Genomic DNA, 23171 nt, shown 5'->3' with positions numbered 1-23171 from the left:
CTCGCCAACAGAAGTTAGGCCAATAAAAGATATGACCTCACCCACCTTGTCCCTCTAATATCCTGGGACCGACATGGCTACAACACCACCGCATAAAGTAAAAAGCTGATCAGTCAAGACCAGTTGGTCTCAGACCTAGACATAAGGCTGCAATATCAAATAATTCCTCTAGATGTCCCCATTTTATTCCAATTTTAAATTTGCTGGAGCTTATTTACAGATGCTTATATCTTTAAAAAAAACAAACACGCAGAAGTTAAATATTTAGTGGCTATATTTAAGAGCTGAACTTGGGGAAGGAGAAGTGATTTTCCTCTGTTGAGATAGTTTTAGATACATTTTTTACACTCAGATGATTCAAAAACAGCTTTATTTTACAACTTCCATCCTGTCCTTTGATCCTATATAAGCACTCATGCATTGTGTTCAATTGGTCTGGTAACCTATGTAAAGCTACTTCCCTGCATAAGTGCTGGCAGAATTGAACCCTTTCTTGATAGGTAGCCATGAATTAAGATAGGAAGCTGTGACTTTTTTAAAATCTTTTTTTTTAAACTACATTTTATTTTATTTTTATGCAGTATGAAGCACAGGTGATCATGGTTTTCCTCCATGCTCTCTCTTCAGAAGTTTATGTTTTAGATATATATTTCTTCTCATCCCAAGACACGGAGCAGTACTGTGTCACCATTCATTCCTGTCCATGGCTTGGTCCTCCTTTAAGCCAGCCTGGTCATAACCCTGTGTACCATGTCCTGACATCTAGTTGGGGGTTGGCCTCTAGGCCTGATTGATCTTGGTTGCGTTTGCATTATTTTCTTGGGCATCCTATCATCTGTTTGTTTTCTACAATGTTACCACCACTGTAATCTTTTTGATTGCAGCCAATCCCGTACACTGATTTCACATCCTACTCTCCTTCTAATTTCATTTGTCTTAAAATCATTTCACTTTACTGTTGTCATCTTCCAAAGAACTCTCTACTGCCTCCAGCCTTCTGATGTCTGCTTAATTTAATGCAACTCTGACCAGTCTGTAGAGTTATACTGTTAGGACACTGATTTAATCAATTTTCACTTTGGTGGCAACAATGTTTTTATGAGTCCATAATTTCATCAGTTTTGTGCAGTACTTGTTGCTAAGGCACACCTCCTTTTAACCTTGGCACTGTTCAAGCTTCCTAGGTACACATAAGATTTTACTTTTTCTATGACTTCACCTCTGTTGCATTTCAACATTATATCTATTGTCCCTTTTCCAAGATGCAACCGCTTTGTTTTCTTGGCATTTATTGTAAGTCCAAATCAACTGCACCAATTTTCCAAGGCAGTGAAGAATATCATCTGTCCACACTGAATCAAATGCCTTTGTGAAGTCAATGAAAACGGTAAATATCTTTACTCCCCATTCTCATTTTTTTTCCAATCAACTATCAGAGCATGAATAGCTGATCAAAGGAACTTGAGCCTGGTGTGAAGCCACACTGTTCTTCACCTACTATTTCCTGTAAAACTGGTCTTAATTTGTTGACATTTACTTTCATCATGATTTTCCCAGTACTGATAATAAGCGTATACCACTATAATTATTCAGATCGGTAGGATACCCTTTCTTCAGGATTAGTACAACTATTGCTTTTAGTCAGTCATACAGTACCTCCTCTTGCTCCCATATCATCTTATATATTTTTCCTAATGATTTGCTAGCATTTCTCCTGCCGGCTTGTAGCAGCTCAGCTGTTATATTGTCTGATCCTGCAGCTTTCCCATTTCTTAATTGCTTCACTGCTCTATTTTTTCTTCTGATGGTGGTTCAGTGCTGAAATCCATTCTGTCTTGCAATCTGCCCTGTTCAGCTGGCATGTCGAGAATGCTCGCATCTCGATGAACTACAGCATTCAGCACTTTGTCACAATGCTCCTTCCATACTTGCAGCATCTCTTCAGCATTTGTTGGCAGTTCACCAATAGTCTTTCTTACTGCTCGCATCATTGGCCTAATTGTGTTTCCTAACAACTTAACCTTTTTGTAGATCATTTTCATATCTTGTTTTCTTCGTGCCTCCTTTAGTTGTGGAACCTCCTCTTGCCAGAACTTTTGCTTGTCCAATTGTTGTGATTTCTTCACCACTTTGGTAACACTTTCACCTCTTCCACTTTCCCAGTAGTCTTGACTTGTTCACACTTTTCTTATCATGTTCTTGTTTCATTGCTTGTCCAGATTTCCTTGTTTGCTTACGCCTTCCAATAACTTCCCCTGCTGTATTTTATATTGCTTCCTTGAATATTTCCCATCCAGTCTGGAGTGCAATTTCTTCATCATCGCAAATTAATGGTTTGAAATAACCTCCAAGTCTCACCTTGTATGTCTTCCTCACAGAGCTATCCCTTAATTTATCAAGATCAAATTGGGCTCCAGTTGCACCCATCTTTTTCTTGGACCTTAATTTCATATTAATCTTTCCCATTAGCAGTTCATGATAACTGCCACACTGGATAGTTGTATAGACTCTATTATCCAGTAGTGACCTTCTTTGCCTTTTACTGATAATAATGTGGTCAATCTGGTTTTTGATATGACCATCTAGTGAATTCCATGCAAACTTGTGCATATCTTTTTGAGGAAACTAAGCACTGCCAATAATCAGATTATGCATCTCACCGCAAGTTCTTAACCTTTCCCCATTATTGTTTGCCATCTCAGTGCCATATGGTCCATTGCTATTCATTTGCTGATGATGTCTGTTACCAACATTTGCATTCATATCTCCCATTATCAAATCACATTATGATCTACAGTGTTACCCAGCCATGGATAAAATTCATCTTTCTCTTCTGCTACTTCTATTGGTGCATAACAGCAGTTCACAGTAATGCATCGTCTACAGCAACCTTGCTATGACAATCTACTCAGACACTTATATATCTTTTGCATAAGGTGGGAATCCTTTTTCCCTCTGCGTTCCCACCCCTTCTTTTTAATGGAAAAGCACCAGGTTAAAGATGAATTCCAGTTCAGGTGACATGATCACATGTCACTGTAAAACTTCATTACCCACTTGCCAGCATACACATATACAGGAAGACTTCTACGTCTGTTAGGGCTTGGCTACACTTACAAATTTGCAGCGCTGCAGCAGGGTGTGAAAACACACCCTCTCCGGCGCTGCAAATTGCGGCGCTGCAAAGCACCAGTGTGGTCAAAGCCCCAGCGCTGGGAGCGTGGCTCCCAGCGCTGTCCCTTATTCCCCACACGGAGGTGGAGTACGGACAGCGCTGGGAGAGCTCTCTCCCAGTGCTGGCGCTTTGACTACACTTAGCGCTTCAAAGCGCTGCAGCGGCAGCGCTTTGAAGTGTAAGTGTAGCCAAAGCCTTAGTCTATAAGGTGCCACAGGATTCTTTGCTGCTTTTATAGATCCAGACTAACACGGCTACCCCTCTGATACTTGATAAGTAAAACAGAGCCATCTACAGTCAATTGTCCTGGTTAATGGGAGCCATTAAGATTCCAAACCACCATTAATGGCCCACACTTTGCATAATTAAAATAGGCCCTCATAGTTATATTTCATATTTCTAGTTTCAGATACAAGAGTGATACATTTATACACATAAGATGCCCACACTCAGTAGATTATAAGTTCTGTAATGATACCTTACAAGAGACCTTTTGCAATGAAGCATATTTTAGTTACATTATATTCACACTCATCAGCATACTTTCATAAAATCATATAGATCGCAACATCACAATTTGGTGTGACCCTTCTGGGTTTCTGCAAGACAGGCAATCCCTGTGCACCAGTCCAGAGCTCAGTGGTTCACCGGCTGCTTCTACCTTTGTAACTACTACCGAAAAGCAATTCTTCAAATCATCATTTCAATGGGAAAGAGGTTTGAACACAGAGGAAGAACTACACTTCCCAGTGCTCCCTGCGAAGAGGGCGGGGGCAGTGGAACTGCATGGCAGGAGATACGCCAGTGCCCTTTTGGGTAAACGATAGCCAGGGGCGGGGCCAGTAGAATGTAAGTATCTGGCGGGCTAGGGGCGGGGCCAGTAGAATGTAAAGTATCTAGCGGGCTGGGGGCGTGGACAGTAGAATGTAAAGTATCTAGCGGGCTGGGGGCGGGGACAGTAGAACATTGTATCCAATGGGCAGGGGAAGGCGTCAGTGAAGCTCCGGCAGGTGGAGCGGTCTTGGCTCCATGTGCTCGGGTTGAGGCTGCGCCGCCCTCCCCGCCTGTGTATTGGTCCCGAGGGAAAGTCCGCAGCGCACCGGGCGGGGAGCAGCTCCAGCTGCTCTGAGCGCCGCGGCCAGTCGCCGGCCGCCGCTTCTCCTTTGAGAGCTTTGTGCCCGGCAGCTCCACGTCTCTGTCCTAGCAGCGGCTGCTGCTGTCCCGCCCTGCTTCCCCGCAGGCAGAGCACCGAGGCGTATCTGCCGGGCGCTGGGATCCCGGCTGGCCGGGGGCACGGCACCTTCCTGGGCTGGGCAGCGGCTCGCCCGGCGGTGTGGGGATACTGGACCTGGGGGCTGGGCTGTGAAGTGCCTCCGTCTTGCGACTCCTCAGCTTCTCCCCTTCTGCGCTCCTCTCCAGTGCGCCCCTCGCCCCATCTCCCGGGGGCACCTCTGCTCTACCGGCCCCAGCGCTCTCCCGTGTCCCCGGGGTGCACGCAGGTTCTCCCCGGAGCCCCCTTCTGCCTGTTGTATGGTCCGGGACCCCAGCCCCAGGCAGCACCATGGCTTTTGCCAACTTCCGCCGCATCCTGCGCCTCTCCACCTTCGAGAAGAGGCGATCCAAGGAGTACGAGCACGTCCGCCGGGACCTGGACCCCAACGAGGTGTGGGAGATCGTCGGGGAGCTGGGGGACGGTGCCTTCGGCAAAGTGTACAAGGTGGGTCCGGGTGCCCCGCCCCGGGGCAATGCTGGGGGTGCCCCCGGGGGAACGGACTGCAGAGACCCCCGTTGTGTGTGTGGCGGGGCTGGCCTGGGGGAAAACTGAGCCCCCGGGCACGTGGGTGGGTGCGTGCCCTGGCCTTGGGGCGGCGGTGGCATGGCAGCGTGGGGAAAGGTTCCAGCCGGAGCGGCGCAGGGCAGCCCGGAGGACTACGGGGAAGCAGCGAAGAGGACGTGCGGGGAGGGGGCTTAGGCCATGCCCCCCCCCCCAGCCATTTCCCCGCCTCACTCTTGGGAGTCTGAGCCTAAAGGTGTGCCCCCCTGGCTCCGGCACTATGAGAAAAGGGCCCCCTTGGCTGTGTTTACTGTTTATTCTCCAGGGTCCTCTGGCACCAGCCACTGAGTGCAGGTGCCCTGAGGACTGTGTGTGCAGTGTGGGGAAGCTGTAGGAAGACACACACACCCTTTGGAGGCTGCCACGGGGTGGGCTGGGAAGGGGGATGGTATTTGCACTGGAGTGGAGGAACTTTTTGACTGAGAATCCCCAGACAGGATTGTCATTTTTGGGGTGGATGGGGGAGGTGCAGGCCCTTCTGCCTGGGTGGGTCCCCATGGAATTGTGCAGGCCAGTGTCTGGTTGGGAGGTCCCCAGGCAAATACTGGGTGCCCTGGAGTGGTTTTGGGTGCTGGGGATGGTACATAAGTAGAAATAACAATATGTCCGTTGTGCCAAATTATTTTTAGCATTATATCTACTATTTCCTCCTCCTCCTGTCCTTCCCAAACCCTCTTCTAGTGCAGCATGTGTCAGCTGAGATAAAAGTGTGTCCTAGTAGATGTTGCAGGTGGCTGACAAGGACACCTGCAGAGGCTGTCCCAGAGCTCAGCAACATGTAGCAAATCAGCTCTGACACTTTTCTTTTCTATCAAATCTTAGCAGCATTGCAGGCTGAAAGATCTCCTGTCTTTGTGCCCTGTTGTCCAGGGCTTGTTCACAGTTTGTCTCCTGACTTGTTAAACAAATCTAGAGCTGTCTTCAGCATTTCAGGAAAAATCCTTTTGGGAGCCTGAGTCAGCTTTGCAGATCCCACTAGCTACTGTGACTAGAAACTGATGAAAAGCTATGTACTTTGCATTAGGGATGGGAGAGAACACAGCATCCCTGTGGGTAGGCACAAGGAGAGGTGAGATGCTGTTTTCTGAGTGATACTTTAATAGCTCTGCTGGGTGTTCCTTGCCCAGCCTCTAGGTAATATGAATGAAGAGATCTTACTTAGAAGTCAGCACTCAGAAGACTGCATGCAAGCTTTGTATGCTTCCAGTGGTAAAAATATTCATATCACTGTGGTCCTTGCAAGCAGGAAACAGTGAGAATCTCTTGGAGTTTGCAAAGGAGACATGCCCATTGACAGCAGGGACAGATGCAGTGCTATGAGTGCTTAACCTTTATGTTAAGGGGCTGCGTTTTCAAAGGCCAGATACTCTATTGTACTTTCTATTGCATGTCAAACTGCAGGCTTGTGCGATGCTGAGTACTAGACAAACAAGCCTGCACAATAACTGTAGGGATGGTGTCTTAAGACTGTTAGAGACTTGTCACTAGATGGTGAAGAGGGTTGATGTTCCAGCCGTATTACAAGATCTGGCTTCAAACGGTGTTCAGAGTCAGGAAAGATGAATTTCGAGGTTTTAGTGAATCTACTCACTGGCAATTTTGCAATGTGAACTGATGCCTAAGAATTTGATAAGTAAATGCTGCTGAAGAACGGGTCAAAACCCACATATGTGAAGGAAGCAGGTGGGCTGCAGGTCAGGACTGAGCCCTTGGGAATGATTACTTGTCTGTCTCATGTTGCTAGTAAACCCTCATTTTCTTAAGCAGTAATAATTATCTAATAGTGCACAACTTTTGCTGAAAGTGGCACTGTCTTCACAATTACTCTTCTCAGAAATCTTTACTCTGCTGTTGTTACCAGTAGCACCTGAGGTTAGAAAGAGAGTAGAATATTTTTCTCTGGCTTAATTTTGCTTTGTGTACTGGAAGGCACTTTGCACATATTCGCTGTAACTTTTTTCCTTGTATAATCAGTTGCCCCTGTTTGTGAGAGTCTTTCAGACAAAGACAGGAAATATTGCTTCAAAATAGCAAAAATATGATTGTGGGGAGAACAACAACAAATTGGAACAGGCTCTCTAGGAAGTTTTAAAACCATCCATCACTCTTGAATGCCATTACTAAAATATAGAATCAAATTAAAAAGATCACTATAGTTAAACAGGCTGTCTGTAACTGAAGGCATTACTTGCCTAATCGTGAATGCGAGCCCCACCCCAAATAACTCTGTCTCCTTTCACTTGCCTTGTCCCCAGGTGCCTGGGAAGGCATGCAGTAATATAGGCTGCCATACTATAGCGTTCACATTAAAATTAAGCCACCTACCACTAGAGTATTTAGTCATGTGTATCTGCTTCCAGGCTTTAAATATCTACTTCTAAGATGTCTCTCTTTTATTTTTTAACATGGTTTATCTTTAAGCAAGGGCTTTTGAATTCCAGCAAGAGTCCAAGAACTAACTTTCAGTCTCCACAATCAAACTTTTCCGTTGCTCATCTTTTCTCTCCTTGGGCTTACCCTTCCTGATCAAAAAGGACACTGTTGGTGTATAAATGGTTGGTGTTGAAGCATTTTGGATTCAAATGTGTCCAGTGTATTTATTATTTGTAAGCTGATGGGGACAGATCATATTCAAAAATAGTTATAAAGTCACATTTAGAAACTAGACAGCAACATTGTTATAGAGACGCAGCCGTCTGTGCCACTAAGCAGGATTTAATCCATCTGTTCTCTTCCATTCCCCATCTTCTAAATTAACACTGGAATCTGGAGCTAAGAGTTATGGGTGTGTGTAGCAAGATGGCCTTGCACAGGATGCTGATGTGAAATGTTTAGGCATGCCTTATTGTTCCTGTTCATTTGTGTACGTACACATACACACACAGAAAAATTGCAGCTAGTCAAGATATAGAAAACACTTGAAATCATTCTCTGAGACTTCAGCCACATCTTGCTGCGTACACAAGCAAGTAGTTTCAGACTCCTTGTCCAAACAACACATTTATTATGAAGAATTGGAAACTTTTGCATTAGGTTAGTGTACAGTCTGCCTGTAGTTGTGTCCTACCCTCTTTCAATTCTTATACTATGCCCATCACCGTAGTATCTGAGCATACTGTGTGCGCGTGTTTTAAATGCATCAACATCTTGCTTCTGGCTGAAACTTAACTAGCAAGGTTCAACTCAGGAGCAAATTTAAGAAGTTTAGTAAAAGAGAACATGGGCAACATTCAAGTTTTGGTTTTAGTTTTAGTAAGGTTTTTGTTGTTATGGTGGAGGAGGGGGAACTCGGGTGTGTAATAGCTTCATTGAGTCCTCTTAAAGTGTAGAAAAAATTTAAAAATATATATATTTTTTTCATTAAAGAGTTGGTATGGATTTCCTACATGTGAAACTGACCAACTTTGAAGTCACTTTTGTCAACATTGTATCAGTAACTTTAAGGGCCCCTGACAACTTGATTGTTTTAAATGATTCATTTAAAAAAAATAGTTTGACAGAGCCCTTCTAAATAGCACATGTTGAATCCTAAAGAATTCTCCAGTCAAATGAAAATGACTGGGATTCTCCTGCTCATGCCTAGAGATCTGTATAGCAAAGGAGAACCTGGCTGTAAATGGGAAACAGAGAAACATTCTATGCCGCAGGAATAAAGCTGAAAAGTGGCAGGGAAGGACAAGGGGTGCGAAGCAGTTTCCCTCTCACTGTCAGTGGTTGTAGTCTCTGGTGTTATAAGTAACTATAGTGTGGGTACTGCATTGTCAGATGGAAATGTGACCTTCAAGCACACTTTGCTATTGGCCTGATCCAAAATCCACTGAAGTCAGTGGGAGCCTTTCTGTCTTTTGGATCAGGCCCTGTAAAAGCAGGCCTGTAGCTACAGGATGCCTTCATTAGCTGTGAATGCTATTCAGTTTATATTAAGGGGTCTTTGCAGCCTGCAATACCTCTAGATTTGGAGACCTATAAATACAAAGGATAATTGTAGGATTTCAAAACCACAGCCCTTTTCCAAAGGGAATGATTACTAGAGAAAAAAGTTTGATGGTGATCAAGGATTATTCATGCTTTTCACTACGGCTGCACTAAGACAAGTCTTATAAAACTTACAGCCATGGCTCCATTGACTTTTAGTTTTGTGGAATGTAGCTAATTGCTTCAACTTCAGGCAGCTGAGCTGGCTCCTCTGATACTAATCTCAGGGGCATCAGTAGTGGTGTTGTCCAACATGTAAAGGAGACTCTGAGCCCTGATCCAGCAGTTCCATCTTGCAAATACTGTTCAATGTAGTACTTACTGTGGCAAGTGGTTTCACAAATATCAAAGGGGATAGTTAGGAGTGCATGTGCCTGTCAGCTTGTACATGTCTAAAGACTTCTTCCCTTAGAACTTGCTGTATTTAATCGTGGGATTGTTTTGCTGTGTTTATGCCTTTTATGAAATGCTATCGCTGTGATCCAGTAGCACAGAGGAGAACACCTACTCCCCTGATAACACTTGCCAGTGGCAGGGTGTGGACAGGATGTCCCCTTCAATAGTGCGGTCTGTCCTGCTGCTTGCAGTTGCAATGTCAGTTTTGCAGCAAACAGAATTCATTAATTTGAATTCCTGATCAAAGGGCTTTCAGTAAAAGGTTCTATATAGATATTATTACGCCCCACCCAACCCCAGAAGCTACCGGATTGCAACTTCAGGAACACAAATTAGTGTCTCCTTTATAAAGAAATTGTTATATGCTTCCTCTTTCTTCTTCTCCACCTCAATTTTAAAAATATATATCCATTTTAATTATTCAGTCTGTGATGGCAGTAAGGTGCATAATATTATGTACCCTGGAAAATATAACTACTGTTTAAAACTTGGTGTGAGGAAAGGGAATGAAAATAAAACCACATATTTACTATGCAGCATATAGCTGCAGGTTATGCCTGGATCCCATGGTGATAGATACATTCCTCTCCTACCTGCCTCTGTGCTCACTAATTAAAATTTCAAAACTCTGACTTTGGGGTGGATTTCGGTAACTCAGGCCTGATTCCACTAATATCTCTCCATGCAGTTTTATTGACTTGCACGTTAAGTTTCCAAGTTGCTGGCCGTTCTAAAAACCCCCCAATAGTTTTCCAACTGCATCATAAAACATTGACAAAATATGTGCGTGTTTTGTAAGGTCACATTTTGGCCTGTTCATTTTTTCCTTGTCTCTTTGAACAGCAAGAGGGTTATTTTCCATTTAAAAGGGGGGAGGGGAAGAAGCTGCTTCTTTCTTAGTAAATGGGTGTCAGCATCTTAGTGGCCCTACAAATACAACCACTCTGGATGACATCCTGGTCCCATTAAAATCAAAGGGAAAACTCACATTGAATTCCATGTGGCCAGGATCCCCACATAGGGCTCTAAGCACTATGCTTATACCACTCTGCCTATAGAGCCCCCAATCTCTCAAACGGTTCTGCAACTGAAGACTTGGATTAAAACGTGGATACAGTATTCAAAAACACCTAAGTGATTTAGGCACCCGTTGACTTTCAGTGGGTTTTTAACTCTAAGTGCCTAAGTCACTTTTTGAAAACTTTACCCAAGGTCTTTTATTACTTGTGCTAAGTTTCAGCAAACATTTCTCTTAAGAAAGTGATGTAGCATTGGCACTGGCATGCTTAAGGTATTGGAGGGTTTAAAGGGTGAGATGCATATGATACTAAACTAGCAAAGGCCCCTGCTTAACTGACTGGAGCATTCACAGTCTAGCTTGTCTGGCCTGACACTAGGTCTCAAACTTCATTCCCATTTCCCAGCTTTGCTTACTTCTCAGGTAAGACAACCGCCCAGCTGCCTCGCCTCTGAAGCAATGCCTAAGCATTGTATCCCAGTGCTCTGACAGTGATCTGGGGTCACAGAGGGGCAGTCTGCCATTTGTGAGGAGAATATTGAGGGAACTGCTTCCGCTTGGAAGCGGAGTCTAAGTCAGTCCAATTTCTTACGTTTCAGTTGACTTACTTACAGAAAAACCGCTCCCAGCGCAGCCACTTCACAAAGTATAAAGGCTATAAAACATTTCTTGTCAGCTGTAATAGCATTTTATTGCTTTTGTGTTCACTTCCTCAGTGGCTACCTGTGATCTCATGCAAAAGTATTTAGTTAACCTAACTTGAGACACTTTTGCCTGGCGTTCCTGTAGCTTGGAAATAGTTACTGAAATTGCACACGAAGGAGGTCCCGGAGGACCTGCTGGGCGAAGTGCGTGTGTGCTGGAACGTCTGAAGTGTTTGCGTTGTTCTCTGTATTGAGTTTTGTGTAACGTTTTGCAAGCAGGTTCAAGCATGCCACCTCTGTCTCCATCAACGAAGTCCTTCAAGAGGATCTGTGCTGTAGGGCAGACGCAATTCACAAGTCCAGTACACCAGCAATGGTTGTTGGGTTTCTAATTGCGGAGGTAGGAAAGTGAAGGGCTAATTTTTTCCCTACAAGGGCCCGGTTGATCTGACGCATTTCTGGCATGTGGCAAAAAGGCTGAACAAAACGTGCCCCAAAATACTGTAGCCTTGGCTGCCTAAGCCCCATTCCCTGGCACTGACTCACACCAGCTATTCAACCCGCTGCTCAGCTGTGAGCTTCCTCTGCGCCCAGCTCAATGTAGAAAGTTGCTAGGAAACCTCCAAGTGGTCGCATGTTTTTTTTCCTTTAGCCTTTAAGGCTTTTTGACAAAACCACGGCTGCGGGTTGGACTGAAGCAGGCAGGCTTCCTCCCCCGGGGAGGAAGAGGTTAATAGTGAGCAGTGCACAGTGTTACAAAGCTCTTGGGTCTATGCTGGCTGAATATCTCCAGGAAACTTTGGGGGGATTCTTGTTTAGTGGATCCTTGGCTCTTAAATCTTCTCTATCCCTTTCCCCCTGCTTCAAAGCAACGAGGGGCCCCCTGGGAAGGAGCAGATGCATTATCAGATAAATCAATTTGCTAGTCATGCTTCCCCATACCCACTCAAAAATATGAGGTGAGCAGAAGGCTCATGAGCAGATGCTGCAGAGCAGCACTTTAAAAGTATCAACAAAGAAAAAGTCAGCTGGTTGGCCTTGCCGCTTCTGATGCACTCAGCGCCATGGCATATGGGCACAAGCTGGTGAGCGAGAAGCAATACTGGGCTAGTCCTTAAGGCCTGTGACTGCCACCCATCTTTGTCTGATGTGCCATTGCTTTAATCCTTTTAGTCTCTCATCCACTCTCCAGGAGAACTGATGCTGGGTTCTCCTTCAGCCCTCAGGGAGGAAACACGTGTGTGTCAGGGTCTTGCATCATGCTTCAATCACGTTATTTGCTTGTCCTTGTGATGTTTTGGAGCCGGGAGATCCACAGCCATAGGCTGATCTCTCTGACTATGTGACTTCTTATTGCACCTAGTCTGCAAAGCTGGGGGAAGTGTTTCTGCTTCTCATTAACATTTCACAATTTGTTTTCCAAACCACTTCTCTTCCCCTAATCCTTCCAAAAAGTTTCCGTGGTTGCCGGAGTAACCGCTTGGTGCGACTCATTAAGAGTTGGACAGTGGTTTTTCTAATCCTGGCTGAAATTACATTAATGGGACAGAACCCAATATGTTGCACCATGTTTACCAGAAGGCTCTAAATCACACACAGTGAGTGGGCTGAAAGCTTTTGCTTATGCATTTCATGTAGGAGTTGTGCCTCCGCTAGTGCTTACCACCTAGGACTATTGGGCCACCCACTTGGGCTCCTCTGTCTCAGAAGTGCTGTGTGACGTTATCTTGCCTGCCTCAGTTTCTTCATTTTACAGATGACACCTTGGTCTGTCTCTCTGGGAGGACTGGTAAACTGCGGTTAAACAGCGCTCTTGAAAAGTGAGGTGCCACTAACTCTCTGCTCAGCTTCCCTTCCCCCCCTCCCTACACCTTTCCTTAGGACTGTGGGACTCGAACTGTTTTACTGGCGACCCCTTTCACACAGCAAGCCTCTGAGTGCGACCCCCCCCCAATAAATTAAACACACTTTTAAATATATTTAACGCTATTATAAATGCTGGAGATAAGCGGGGTTTGGCGTGGAGGTTGACAGCTCGCGATCCCCCATGTAATAACCTCACAACCCCCTGAGGGGTCCTGACCCCCAGTTTGAGAACCCCTGCCTTAGGAAAACACTTTTCCTTCTATCCTGCTAAGGATCAGACAGAGCCCCCCTCTCTCTCTCAGCCACACCCACACCCTTCGACACACATTCACAAATGTCCCTTCCTGAAAGGCCCTGTAGCAAGATAGACCCTGGAAACAGGCTACCCTCCCTCGCCCATAGCCTGGTAACTGGAGCCGTTGTTGCATGTAATTTATGGTGCACTCCATTTCTCTCCGATTGAATCTAGTGCCAAATGAAGCACTGCAGGACTTGGCATAAGTAAATAAGGATGGGGATAGTGGGGAAGGAAACATGCCAAGGAGACTGAGGAAAGAGTCGATCAGACGGAGCCTTAAATTGAAATGTGGTGTTAAGCTCCCAGCTTAATGCTTGTTCAGAGAGAGGCAGAGTTCTGCAGGTCAGCGGTGGTCACCATAACTTGATACAGCGGTCCAAGAACAAGGGAGAAGGCTTTACATTGGTGTGGTTTGCGGCACAAATAAGAACATGTAAACAGAAGTGAAAGCATTTTTTTTGTCTGTGCTAGGGCAGCAATGGCTGCTGGGTAGAATAAGGTTTCCTCTTTCTGGTTTGGGGTAAAACTTTGCGAGGTCTAGCCTGCGAATAGTTTAGGGTGGCGGTTTTGGAAGTATTGAGGATTATAAGAGGTGGGGTGATGGAGAGAGCTAATGAGCCTATCTATGTAGGTCTCATTTCCAGTAGGCTCAAAATAGTAGGCAGTGTTGACTTTCTATGCTGACTTGCATTTGAAGAGGGGTAGGAAGGAAATGCAAATCAGGCCTGCGATGCCAGTGTTTCTTGTTGTCCTAAGGCAGGTTCCTAGCCAGTGCTATTAATCTTCCTCCTTTCATGTGCAGTGGGAATGGCTGGGCATTTGCACCTTAATTCTTACAATCTTTTGTATAAAATTCCTCATAAAGCAACCCTTGAATCTCCTTTTACAGGAAAGTACTCCCCCTCCTCTTCCTCCTGTGGGTGGAGAATTTATTGGTCAGCTCTTGTGCTAGAGATCTGAAGCCCTAGTGGCTCAGCTGAACCTAGGGTAAGAACCTAGCGCGCGCACACTGCCTGGCTCACTCAGCATTGCTAGCATGTTGCTTTGGTAGAGGTAGCGAGGTTAGAATGAGGGTGACATGTTGGGTGAAAACCTCCGACTGTTGAGGTCATTTGGAGTTTTCTCTCTGATTGGGATAGGGCCAGGATTTTCACCCCTTTTGTACAAATGGGTTCATAGTCACCTGGCACAGTGGTTGTGCCCACCACTCCATTTTCCTGCTTACACGGAACTGACAAAGGACATGAATGACCAACGTCGTTGCATGCAAAGAGTTGGGTAATGTCAGTCAAGGTCTCATTTTGCTACCAGGTGTTAACAAGTGTTAGTTCCAACACCCAGTGGAGTGGGCTGGGGATTCCTCTTAAAAAGCACCAACTAATGGGTATTGGTGTATATCTCTTCTCCCCTGCCAATGGTAAGCGAGTTCTTGTTGTGGAGTTCACTGTTTCGCTCACAGATCAGCCCCTCTGCCCTCTCAGAATGAGTTTAGGCGTACCTGTGCCATGGTGCCTTCCAGCAGAGAGCTGGGAATCTCACGAGTCTCTTGTTGCATCCATAGTGCTTCATTCTGCAGCCCTGACCTTTTTAGTATTTCTGTCTTTGCCTGTTTGTCATAGCACTGTGCTGGGTGGTCCCAAACTCTGAGTTCAGAGGGTATAAAAATGCATAATTTATTGTGACAAACCTAAGTGACTCTATGGGGCTTGTCAGCTAGGAAACTAATTTCAGCTGTCATTGATTATTTGACTGTTATATGAACATTAGCTCTAGCTTCTCTATAGTGGCGTTAATTTATTGATGCAGACAGCTCAGGCTAAGTTCATTTGAAAGCAATTAACCATTGTGTTGTCCCTGAGAAATATCTGAATGAGCAATTACCAGATCTACACAATGTGACCATGCTGCATGCAAAGTCTCGTTATCGAAATTATCAACCCTGAAATGCAGCGTTTGACGAGGGAGGATAAACATACACTCTCTTTGTTTTAAACAAAGTCACTGGACTTCCAGTTCAAAGAGATTTGAAGTGTCAAACTCCTCTCAATGTAGAGAAAAACCTTTTGGGGGGGGGAGTGGGAGGCAAGAAGTGATAGAAAATGCAGACTTCACCCTGAAAATGGGGTGATGTTATTCCACTATAATGTTAGTAAGATCAGCCTCTGCTTTGGGAGGAGTAAGTGGGTTATTTGGAAGTGCTGACAAGCAAATGGAGGAAGAATGGTGCTATAGTACTGATAAAAGCTTTATTCTAAAACCCCCCCATGCTTTCAGTAATGATTTCGCCTTTTATAATGAAAAAGTGTAAGTTCCCTTGGAGCCTTATCCTTACATCACCTCCATACCTATGACTCCCTTCTCTTTCAATGGACAGCAAGACCTGGCCTCTGGTAGCATGTTCATTAATGCCTTCGAATAGCTCTGGGATGGATTTGTCAGCCTCTGAATTTTGCAATAACTCATGAGGTAATTCAGAGGCAAAGAAGATGACTAGATTTTGTGCAATCCAGTATTTCCACTTATGCATTCTACAGTGTTGTTTTACTGGAATCCAGACCAACCTTTTGCCTTGGCTGGTGGAGAGGCCACGTGTAGGAAGAAGATTGGACATTTCTCGTACATAGTCATTGGTAGAGATTCTTTCTTCTACATTATTCAGTCTTTATTCCTTATGTCCATAACCTGAGCAATAACTCCTTGTCTCTGCCTCTTGCGCGTAGTCCTATAAATATGTTCTGTTGCTCTGGGTATTCCCAGTGTGTTCAGCTGTAACATGTCTGGCAGCCACCTCTCTCTCTACGACTACAACTAAAGCCTCTTCTTGCCTTGTAGCCTTAGATTCTGATCCTTTGCTTGGTTCCGTAGATGTGCTTCAGTGGGTGACTTTTAGTTGATACATTTTCCAGTGGTAAGTGCATGCTCCTATCTTGCTTTTGCATTTACTCTTTTTTTAAAAACTGTCAGTCTCAGCTGCTTAGTGACTTAATCTCCAGCCAGGTGGGTGCTGGTCATAAAAGGCATTTAGGATTTCAAATACCAGGGCTATAATTCCATCCATCGCTCATCAATACAATCTGGGCACCCCACTGGCAGCTCTCTGCTTTTTTCAGTGTTAAGCAGCAGTCTAGGGATAAATTTACCTTGGGGTTAAAATGGCCATGAGTGTGGGCTTAAAGATGCAACTTGATGCACTTCTTTGGAATAAGCTGCTGTGGTTCATAATCAGATCGGTATCAGGCCATTTATATTCTTGGCATCTGGGCGTTCACCTGCTGAGTTCTTGAAGGTCTCTTATGTTGGTGAACTTCAGTGGAAAAACTGACTGCCTCTGAAATGCTGCTGGCTCTTTAAATGTTGAACAGCTGAGAGTATTTTACCTGAGGGCAGAAATGTTTTTCAGTTTCCTACTTCTCCATATTCCAGCATTTTTTCTGGCTGATGTTCCTTCTCTGGAGCCACTATAGTTGGGGAGATGTGTGCTGGAGACAGTGGATTGGTGGCTAAACTAGACTTTCTTTTAGAGTGGTGAACTCCACACTGTTTTGCTTTTTAACAAATCTGCCTCATAAAATAGAGCAGTAGGTCACCATAGTCCAAAATGCTTTCCTCATCAATCCTAATGCATGGCTCAAGCAGTAAATGCGTATACAGTGCGTTACCAACATTGATCCATTCTGATGCTTTCTCAGTGCCCTCCACCCCGAAAAAAACCACAACCCTATGATGCATTGTACAGAGGGAAACTGAGGCAGAAAGTTGTACTTGCCCGAGGCCGCAGAGGGAGCCAGTGCTGATGCCAGATTACATGTAACACAAGGCTGTAGAGAAGTTACATTTGATGACCCTTTTCTTATAGGGGGCAGTTTGTAGAGAGTGATATAACTTCAGTTACTCAGCCTGGAGATGTGCGTTCTCATTGCTATTAGGAATATTGTCCTGGCTCCAAGGTCAGAAACTTAGAAGGACACAGATTCCTTAAATATAATTGTTAGTCTGGTTTTCAGTCTACCTTCATGTGATTTTCCCCCTCCCCACACACACACACTCTTCCTCTCAGTATCTGTGGGGCAGATTCTGATCTATTACATGGCAATTGAGATCAGAAGCTGGCTTGAAAGTTTAAATTATCAATGGCCTGTCTTGTAAATCTGAATTGTAGTTCCATGGATAGCAGTGCAAGCATGTGACCCACTTACTTCCAGATAGAGTGAAACCAATCTATGTCCATCTTGTATTATGTCATGCCTAGCAAAACTCCAGCAAGCAGAGTTCAGGGAAATGGCCAGCCATAAGTTACAGAAATGCTGCATACCAGACCACAGCCCAAGTCTGGTGTATGGTCTGCATGTATCTGGCATCCTGAAAGCTGCTTTCTAGGTTGGGTGGGTGGGTTGAGTTTACATGATACAGCTGTCAGACTGTGTAGATGTAGATGTAGATGTGTCATTCAGCACAGTATGGATGAAGTTGGCAGGTAATAGTAGCTCTAACTTCAAGGATACAGGGGGATGGTATAAGTGCAAAATAGTCTTATAAACATAACTGGAAACAGTTCCCTTAAATTCCAAACCTGTAGTGGGATTGTAAGTGTGGCTTATGTATAGTGTAATTCTGAGGTGTATGCTATAGCACATTTTGCTACAGCTCATGTAGTAGGAGGACCTACTGCCAAATTCAGATCTGGAGTGAATACGTGGAGCTCTGTAGAAGAAAACTCACCTGACTGTAGCAGATTTGGATTTGGCCTCTCCAGTGCAGTCACTTGGGGAAGGCAATTCAGTGCATAGGGGTTAGACTCCCAGTCCAGAAACCTGAATTCAGTTTCCAGCTCTGCTACTGGCCTGTGTGGTCTTGGGTAAATCTCTGTGCCTCAGTTTCCCCCTAGAAAGCGTGGGGAATTAGTGTCCTTTTGTGAAGCGCTTTGAGACCCTCTGAAAAGTGTGGTGTAAGTGCCGCTTATTCATAGCAATGGGCCCACAGGGCAGTGCTGGTTTCGACATACAGATTCCCTTTCTTGAGTCACTGGTTCGCTGGGTTTGAAATGGGAGCAGCAGGTGCTCTGACTACTGGCCAGAAAGTTATCTGCTCTTATGCAGACTTCCTCTGAAATTCTTTGCTGCTTCTACAGAACCAGACTAACACGGCTACCCCTCTGATACTTCCTCTGAAATGTCACTTCGTAACTTCCTCTAGCAGTGTTCAGTAAATCTGCCTCCTCTGTCCCAGCTGGCCTGCAGGCAATGGAGGAGAGAGGGCTCTGCTCTTTCTGTCTCTGCTGCTGAGCAGCTCCAGCCTCATCGTCTCTGAACTGATACCAGTAGTCTCCTACTTCCATTAATGGGGAGAAGGTCAAAAATGTAACTGCTTCAGTGCTGCCTAAAGTATAACGCCTGGTTGGAAAGCTAGCAGTTCCGGTGCTGTTAACCCAATTGGGGACAGCCTTAAAGTCTCATTGGGTATGTCTACACTGCAATTAAAAACCTGCAGCTGGCCCATCTGGCTCCAACAGCCCCTTAGCCTGTGCCCCTTAATTGTGTCTGTTTAATCTGTTTAATAGGGCTGTGCACTTTGAGTCTTAGGCCATTGTGTGCTAGTCCATTCTTGCTGACTGGGTCTGGCTAGATACAAGCCAGGGGAGACGTCCCTGCCCTGAGGAGTTTCCAGCCCACACAAGGACTGCATTAAGTATTCAATCTAAATGGATACATAAGCATATAGTTTCCTAAAACATCCTGTTTTCTGAATAAGAATCCCTCATACCCAGAGGGAGACTGTAACAGGGGGTTGCTCTGTTGTTACTCAGCCTGTTAGTCATAGTAACACCCCTCACTGGAATGGAGACTGTTCCTCTGGGGGCTTCGAGCTGCTTTGCAAGCCCTGATTTCATGAGGCCTTGCAGTCTTTTTACTGTTGGGCAAACTGAGGCAGAGAGGGAAGTGGCTTGCCCAGACTTCACACACAGGTAGTGGTCAAGCTGGGAACACACCTCCTGCTCAAATCTGCCGAATCTCCAACTCTTCAGTGCTGTCAAGCTTCTAAGAAACATTTTAACGTGGTTGAAGTCTCTCTAGCAAGGGTGTCCTGTAGGTCTCTGCTAGCAAGTTTCTGGTAGTGCCTTGGCCAGTCTTGTCCGTTGGGCTATTGTGCCCATGCTCTGAGGTTTTTCCCCTTGGGTCAGAACGCGGGTGCTCTGAGCACTCTCTCTTTCTGCCAGTGGGATGTGTCACCATGCCTAGTATGACCAGCAGGGCGGTGGAATCTGCCATAGAACCCATTCCTTGGGGGGAGAATTGTGCTTCAGAGTCAAAGCTTTTGGCTAGATCCCTGCAGCTTCTGCAGTGTGGGTCTGCATTTTCAGTGCAGCGTTCTGCCTCCTCATTTTTAATTTTCAGTATAAAATTACGCTAGTGCAATGGCTCGTGTTCCTTGCTATGGTAGTAAATATCATATTTACATCAATAATATCCCTTTAAAAAAATTCGGAACTTCCCGAGAATTCCTATTCACTGCATCAGAGCAAAGGCCCCTTGCTGTGGAATACAGGCCAGGGGATGGGGGACTGGGGTGGGCTTGGTAACTAAGCACCTAGGAGAGGGCAGGGGTCCCTTCCCCACCCCTCGCTGCTCCGTGCACTGCATATGGCACCTCAGTGCAAATCGGAAATTAGAGGGGATGCCGTGCTACAAATGCACCTTCTAAGTGCCTGCCAAAAGGAGGCTTTATCTGGTGGCCCTCTTCAAAAAAGAGAGAGAGAGAGAAAAACCTGGCAGGAAGGCAGGGCCTTCCATCTGGGGCTTCTGGCTCCCTGCACAAGTGAAACTCTGTTCGCTGAACTAATTGCAGAAATCAGCAGTGCTGCTGAGGGATGGCAACTGCACTGCAGATACAGCTCCCTGGAGTAGTCTGTGGAAAAACATCCTCCCTCCTTTTGCAAGCAGGCTTCCCTTCACACCTGCTGAATGCTTACCTTCTACTCTGAGATTTATACTGTAAATGGGCTGCTGCACATGAAAATGAATGTTTGACTTGCATGATGCTCTGAATGCTGACTGGTGGGGCTTTCTGGTGCTTCTAAAATGACTAGTACAGTCCTCTAAATGCACTCTGGCTTCCATCTTGGAGTGGGGAGAGAAGAGGATTTGGGTTCATGAGGGTGGAAAGCCCTAGAAAGCAAATGCATGGAGTGGGGGAGAGGTGGACAGGACCCAGTATTTTGATGCGAGACGTGTAACACATGAGACCATGCATGCACCAGAGAAGGTTATTCAGCAGACTCCTAGAAATGTAGGGCTGGAAGGTGCCTCGCCCCCAGCATGGAGGAGAGGCAATGGTATTAGAGATGCAGCTGGACTCTCTTGCCTTGGATCTGAACTAAGAGGACCCTTCAAAGTTTGGGGAGTTTGGTTCAGGCTCATCAGTAAAATAGATTGGATGTGAGTCACGGTGATCCATGTCCCCTCTTGCCAGGAGAACCTGTCTGGAGTTCAAGGACAGTAGCTATAAACGATGCCATTGCTGAGGACAGCTGAGTGCAGAGCCTCTGGGTGCTTCTCAAGTGCATTGGGGCACTGGAGGATGTTGAGTCTGACTGGCCTTGATCAGAGGGGAAGTGCATGTGTTGTGTTGTAACCACAAAGGGAAGCCACACCTTTTCTCACAGCACATACTTCCTCTCCCAGATCTCCACCAGCCTCTAACGCACACAGAGGCTCTAGGGGGGGATTTATTCTTGCTCCGTACAGTCATTATTGTCCATTCTTTTGAAATAACTCTATTTGGAAGGCAGCACTTTCCGGTGTCTCCCGCCGGTCCACTTACCCGCCCGTTGCTTTTCAGTGTCCTGGTGGTAATTCATTCTTTAAAACTTCAGAGGAAAAAATGAGAGGCGCCCTTGTAATTGTTCCAAGCTCAAGCTAGTTTTACATGTAGGTGGTGACCCCATTTCCATTAGGACTTCATCCTCTTAGGGTGTACTTGGGTCAGCAAGTGCCGGATTCTTCTAAAACCGCTAGAGTGCAAATATGTCCAGTTTGGGGAGAGAGACGACTTTACTTTCTTCTACGCTTCATGCAGTTTCCTCTCCATTCTTTTATCCTCTGCCAGGCCACTTACTCGGTTTAGATGATACAACCATATATTGAGAGAGACTGATTCAGCTGGACCTACTCTGTTTATGCTGGGAACTAATCCTTTTCTAAGCTCTCTGTGTAGGCCTTCCAAACAGATGCATAAAAAGAGAAAGCAACAAGGTAGATCATAATTGGAGCCTGCCAGCGTTTCCCTCTCAAACAATAACACACAGAAATGTGGCTTTTCCCTTCTCTCAGGTCATGGCTGAATGCATCACGCCAAACTCTTGTGTGAAAGCAGTTACCTGCCTGCCTTGAATACTCTGCACCAAGTTTCCCTGCTTGTTCAGATGGAGGGGTAAACGTACAGTGCACATGGGACACTTAATAAAGTGGACAGAGCACTAGGAAATGCACCATAGGGAGAACTCTTGCCTTGACAGGGAAATAGACTGGGTGACTTAAGAGAGATTTCTACTACCCCTCAAACTGCTGATTCTGTGAAATTGTGAAAACAGTCTTTGTGCAGGGTGTGACTTCCTGAGTGAGAGAGCCAACAGCTAGTCCCTTCCCCTTTGGGTGAAGAATGCTAGCAGTCCTGTGCCTTATACGGAAGCTTTTTTCTATGGACACTCACATTCAGAGCAGACCAAAGCAAATGTACTGCCAGCCAAGTGAAATTGACTAACATCCTGATCTGTGACGCCCCACACTGCACCCTGGAGGGTGGGACTCTGAAGAATTTTGAGCTGCTGCTGAGAGCACTGGCTTCTGGGGAGGAGAGGGGGAAGAATACAGGAGAGAGGGGAGGAGAGGACCTAAGGCTAGAGGAATGGATGTCTCAAGGAGTGGGAACGAGCTGCCATTGGGCGTGTGAGCAGAAAAATACATTGTCGGGCTCCCTCTCCCACACACGTCCTATGCCCAGCTTTGTGCCCTGTGTACTGGACACATCAGTCAGGCAGATGTTTAAGCGCCTGGTGTGTCACTGTTACCATCGCCTTTGTAGAGCGGTTGACTTGGCTGGGAGACCAATGTCTGTCAGCTGTTAACAAATGCATTATGTTAGCCAAGCCACTTGTTGACTTCAGTCTCTTAAATTATTTCTGGGGCCTTGGGAAGGGCAAAGTAATAAGAAAAATAATGCTGTAAACGTTCCCGGATGGATGTTCAAGCAGCCTGCTTCTGGCACGGTGTGGCTGCAAACAGAGGAACCACCCTGTCAATAACCTCCTTAGAGAGCAGCAGTGTGTATGTGGCTTCAGTTACTAAAATGCATCCACTGCTCAGACCCTTCCCTCATTATAAGTAACAGTCGGCATGGATTTGTCAAAAACAAATTGTGTAAAACCAACCTGATAGCCTTCTGTGACAGGGTAACAAGCCTTGTGGATGGGGGGAAGCGGTAGATGTGGTATATCTTGACTTTAGTAAGGCTTTTGATACTGTCTCGCATGACCTTCTCATAAACAAACTAGGGAAATACAACCTAGATGGAGCTACTATAAGGTGGGTGCATAACTGGTTGGAAAATCGTTCCCAGAGAGTAGTCATCAGTGGTTCACAGTCATGCTGGAAGGATATAACGAGTGGGGTCCTGCAGGGATCAGTTCTGGGTCTGGTTCTGTTCAGTATCTTCATCAGTGGTTTAGGTAAAGGCATAGAGAGTACACTCAAAGTTTTGAGGATACCACCAAGTTGGGAGGGGTTGCAAATGCTTTGGAGGATAGGATTAAAATTCAAAATGATCTGGACAAACTGGAGAAAAGGTCTGAAGTAAACAGGATGATATTCAATAAGGATAAATGCAAAGTACTTCACTTAGGAAGGAATAATCAGTTGCACACATACAAAATGGGGAATGACTGCCTAGGAAGGAATACTGCGGAAGGGGAT

At 45.5% G+C, this 23171-nt stretch overlaps 1 protein-coding gene across 1 annotated transcript in view; it reads left to right on the top strand.

The window, feature by feature from the left end:
• The first annotated feature begins 4158 nt into the window (after positions 1-4158).
• Positions 4159-23171, top strand: part of STK10 (serine/threonine kinase 10) — an 81905-nt gene continuing 62892 nt past the window's right edge. The window contains exon 1 of the mRNA XM_039484186.1: positions 4159-4892. Coding sequence (XP_039340120.1) covers positions 4737-4892 — 156 coding nt within the window. The 5' untranslated portion in view covers positions 4159-4736. The remainder of the gene's footprint in view (positions 4893-23171) is intronic.

The sequence above is a fragment of the Mauremys reevesii genome, linkage group 8 (assembly GCF_016161935.1).
Source record: "Mauremys reevesii isolate NIE-2019 linkage group 8, ASM1616193v1, whole genome shotgun sequence".
Taxonomy (NCBI): Eukaryota; Metazoa; Chordata; order Testudines; family Geoemydidae; genus Mauremys; species Mauremys reevesii.
This window is presented reverse-complemented; position numbering and strand designations above follow the sequence as displayed.